At 38.1% G+C, this 3,855-nt stretch overlaps 1 protein-coding gene and 1 long non-coding RNA gene across 2 annotated transcripts in view; both read left to right on the top strand.

Moving 5' to 3' along the window:
• COMMD6 (COMM domain containing 6) overlaps positions 1-1,281 on the top strand; it is a 22,521-nt gene extending 21,240 nt beyond the window's left edge. Inside the window, exon 7 of the mRNA XM_019525221.1 lies at positions 560-1,281. Within this exon, the coding sequence (XP_019380766.1) occupies positions 560-610 (51 nt within the window). The 3' untranslated portion in view covers positions 611-1,281. The remainder of the gene's footprint in view (positions 1-559) is intronic.
• A 303-nt stretch (positions 1,282-1,584) lies between these two features.
• LOC109303263 overlaps positions 1,585-3,855 on the top strand; it is an 8,276-nt gene continuing 6,005 nt past the window's right edge. Inside the window, exon 1 of the long non-coding RNA XR_002099037.1 lies at positions 1,585-3,648. This is a non-coding gene — a long non-coding RNA (uncharacterized LOC109303263). The remainder of the gene's footprint in view (positions 3,649-3,855) is intronic.

Here is a 3,855-nt window from a genome sequence, read left to right as displayed (position 1 = left end):
CTCCCCCTGCCTCCTGTCATCTTTGACAGGCAGCCAGGAGCAGATAAATATTTTCTAAACTTTTTAGGAGCCCCACAGGCTGGATAGAATGGCCTGGCACGCCAGATTTTGCCCACCCCTGTGTTAGAATATATAAGTTCTCAGTATCTTCTGGAAACCATGTAATGTATCATTGCATGGTTTAACTACTTCAAGAAATGGACTCTGCATACTAGGTGCCCAAAGTGTTTCTACTCCTAGCTTGACATACATTCTAACTTTTCGGTGGGTGCAGTACATGAGTCTTAAAGCACGTTTTCCAACTTTTCAAAACATTTTCTTTTCCTAACAAACCTACACAAATAAGGTATGAGGCCATGCAGTGTTATTAGTGACAGTAACAAAAGGCTGACTAGTACAAAACATGCTGGAAAAGATTGATCATTGCAAAGAACTGGGGGTGGTTATGAGTTAAAAAAAAAAAAAAAAACTCAGACAAGAAGTAGTGTTAACTTGATTATTTAAACTACAGTGCATGTTCTTATGTAGCTAAAATTAACATTAACTTTTCCTTTTCCAGAATTTTTTCAGGCAGTTCAAAGAAATGGCAGCTGTTCTTGAGACAGTTTGAACTAATACTGTTTAAATACTTAGACTTCAAACATGCTTTACCTGATCTAAATAAGCCTTTCTATCCTGCACAAGGAATAAAATGTCCATATGTAAATGAGGTATGTATTCTTATGGTCTCATCAAATAATACCTTCTGATACTATCTTTAAAGAGAGAATACTCTCAAAGTTGCTTCACTTTCAGACATTTTGGAGAAAAACTAGCAGGAGCTAGCTCTTGCAGGGATACAGTCTGTATAAAGCAAACTCTGTTAATTTTGGCAGAAGATCATTCTGCACAGCTAGACATGTAATGGCTCAGGTTTTTCCTACAATTCAACAGCGGAAGCTACGCATATAACTATAATGTGGCAACACCCATGAAAATGTTAACTTTGCAGAGATTACTGCTAGAAGTGTAAACCTCAGGTCTACAATTTTTCTGTTTTAAAACTGTCATGATGCATTTGGCATGCACATAGTATCAATTCTGCTGTTAGCTATGTTGAATACATACAATCAAATACAGCAAGCATATTGTTAACCCTAAAGAACAATTTTGTCACTTAATTAATCTTCCAAATGTGTTCACAGCTGGTTCACACTCCCTTTCACTAACTGTTGGAGGACATTTTGAAAACGTATCAATAAAACTATTAATATTATTTCTGCATTAAACATATATCAGATATTTGCATTACTTTTATTCTCTGAGCTGGAAAATTCAAGATTTTTGAAGTTGCAGGATGGGAAATAAAATTTTTAATATGAGCATAACCCAGAAGTGCCACTGCTAAGAGTCTACCAGACCATTTGACCAACACTTTTTTGTTTTGGTAGCAGAAATACACAGGATTATGCAACTTTCAGAGAATGGGTTTCCTGAGCAGACAGTAAGAAGATTCTGACTTAATGGTCAATTTAATCAAGGGCCAAGAATAAATTCTGATTGTATGACAAGCGAGAGAGAGAAGACAGGGTAAAATAAATCCAATCAGAATAGAACTGATATGGAAGATTAGTAATATAACTAGACCTAATGTAAACCATATACATGGTATGTAGCAGTGCATTGTAGTATGCTGCTGGTAGTTCTGTTGTATTGGACACCACTGGTTCAGTGGGGTGAGATGCACAAGCTGAAGAATGAATGGATGAAGCTGGCTAAAGTTTAGATTTATTGACTCCCAAGCATTGGCGATGGGTTGGGGAAACTAACTGGGGGGGAAGGTGGAGGAAACAGGCCTAAACGTCTTTAGCCTCCAGAGTGAGAGTGTGTAGCCATCTTTTTGACCCAGTTTGTCTAAACTACTTTTGTCAATCTTAGGAGTTACTTTTAGAAATTTGAGTAATTACACCAACATGTACCTTTCAATGTAGAATCAGCTGGAAGAGTCTGTTTTCTTTTTGACTTTGCTTCCATCATCTCTGCCTTTTGCATCAAGACAAGATGGCTGCAAAACACGTCATATGGGCATGCTTTGAACCACTCAGATTCAAAGTAGGACAAAAATGGGTCTTCCTGTTTTGAGTATTATGCAGAGGTCCTAGCATTTATTTTCAGAATTGTACTGGATTGCAGATGAATCGCAAGGTACTAGGTCTGACATCCTGGAAGGTGGCTTAGGTTTTGTCATATAGCCAAGGAACAGCCTGACTCTGCTTTTGTTGAGGTCAGTAGAGGTTCTTGAGTGCAAAGTCCTTGAGCTGAAAATTAAAAGGGAACTACTTGCAGGAATCTGAATGTCTGGCCTCTGGTATATTCTTTACCTTAGTTTGCCAGAGCCTTGGTTTCTTAACTTCCTGGGCATACTATAGAGAGGGGTAGGGTAGATTCGCATTTTGCAGACTAAATCTGAGATGCTTAAGCTTTTGTACTCAGGAAGGTAGTTGACAGAGTATTGTGATTATCTGAAAGATCTCTCACTCTATAGAGCACAACAACAAAAAGTAGTTGACTGGAATCTTTTATTTCATTTTAATTTTTGTTTAAGAGTTTTGGAATGTGCTTGCAGAAGTTCCTTCAGGCTTTTTTGTATAGCTGAAATAGTTATGATGCCGTTGGAACCCAATTGGAGAAAAGAAGTTTCACTTACTAATGCCTCCTCTTCCAGAAATAGTAAACTAGCAGTTCCTCTAAGGTAGAGTAAGAATCCTATTGCCAGTCCTGTTTGTTACATCCCAGTAGGGCACGTCAGAGGAGCTGACGGTTTCTGAAGTGAAATTTGTCACATTGTGGCAACCTGTAAATGTCCCAAAAATATTTGAGATGTTCCTCTCCTCCAGTGTATTGAAACTGTTCTTGAAGAACTCTGCAGCTTTCCTTATTGGCATGTCTGCCTTGACAAACACAGTCTCAGCAAACACCTTTTTGACTTTTAGACAAAGTTGGCCACTTAAATAAAACAGTTATGGTTTGTCTCAGTTCCTACCACCTGTAGAGATTTCTGCCTTAAGTATTAAAGTAATGTAAATATTCATAATTTAAAGAAACTTGTAGAAACTAGAAAAAATGTATTTGGCATAGTGAAAGAAAAAGGCACTATTACTGTTGTCTAAGTAGAATCTGGGCTTTTACCTTGCCTCTGCTATTATTTATCAACTTTAATTCTTGATATTCACAATATTGAAGTTATTAAAAGTTTGGGTAATCCAGTGTGGTCTGTGTTTCTGTTTTTTAGTGTGGGTTTAAATACTGACTGAGTGAAAGGTTGTCTTGACACCTGAGATCATGGATGCTGCAGAGGGGGGCAAATGTAACCTTTTAACAAAACACTCTTATGTTCAGTCAGGCAGAGCTTTAGCCACAAGTGTCTTCCCTGAAATAGGGGAAACTGAAGAATTCAAAGCTAAAATACTAGGGGGAGTACATAAAAGAAGTAAGAAGTAAGTATTCTGGAAATCCTCTCTGTGAGATGAGAAAAGAAGGCATAGGAGATCTAAGTCAACAGGGTTGCTACTTCAAGAAAAGCAACTGTATTTTGTGATTCAAGTACTGTAAAGAATACAAGAAGTTGCACAACTCTTGTCTGTTTAATGTTTGGAGAGGAAGGGAAAGGTCTTGTGCAAGAATCAAGAAGCCCATGAACAGGAGCGGTGAAAGGAAACTGGTTTGGTAGTGGAGGAGGAGAAAGGGGTCTGTTGCCAAGAAAGGGAAGAGTCTCCTGTGTTCAGTGCACAAATACCAGTGCTCAAACTCTTATTAGCCAAAGAGTAGGAAATACCCACAGAAATAAGGGATACTCCCTTGTTTCCCCTTCCCAGT

Source organism: Gavialis gangeticus, unplaced genomic scaffold (assembly GCF_001723915.1).
Source record: "Gavialis gangeticus isolate Ggan-Ray unplaced genomic scaffold, GavGan_comp1, whole genome shotgun sequence".
Lineage (NCBI taxonomy): Eukaryota > Metazoa > Chordata > Crocodylia > Gavialidae > Gavialis > Gavialis gangeticus.
The sequence above is the reverse complement of the archived record's forward strand: the minus strand, read 5'-3'. Positions and strand labels throughout refer to the sequence as shown.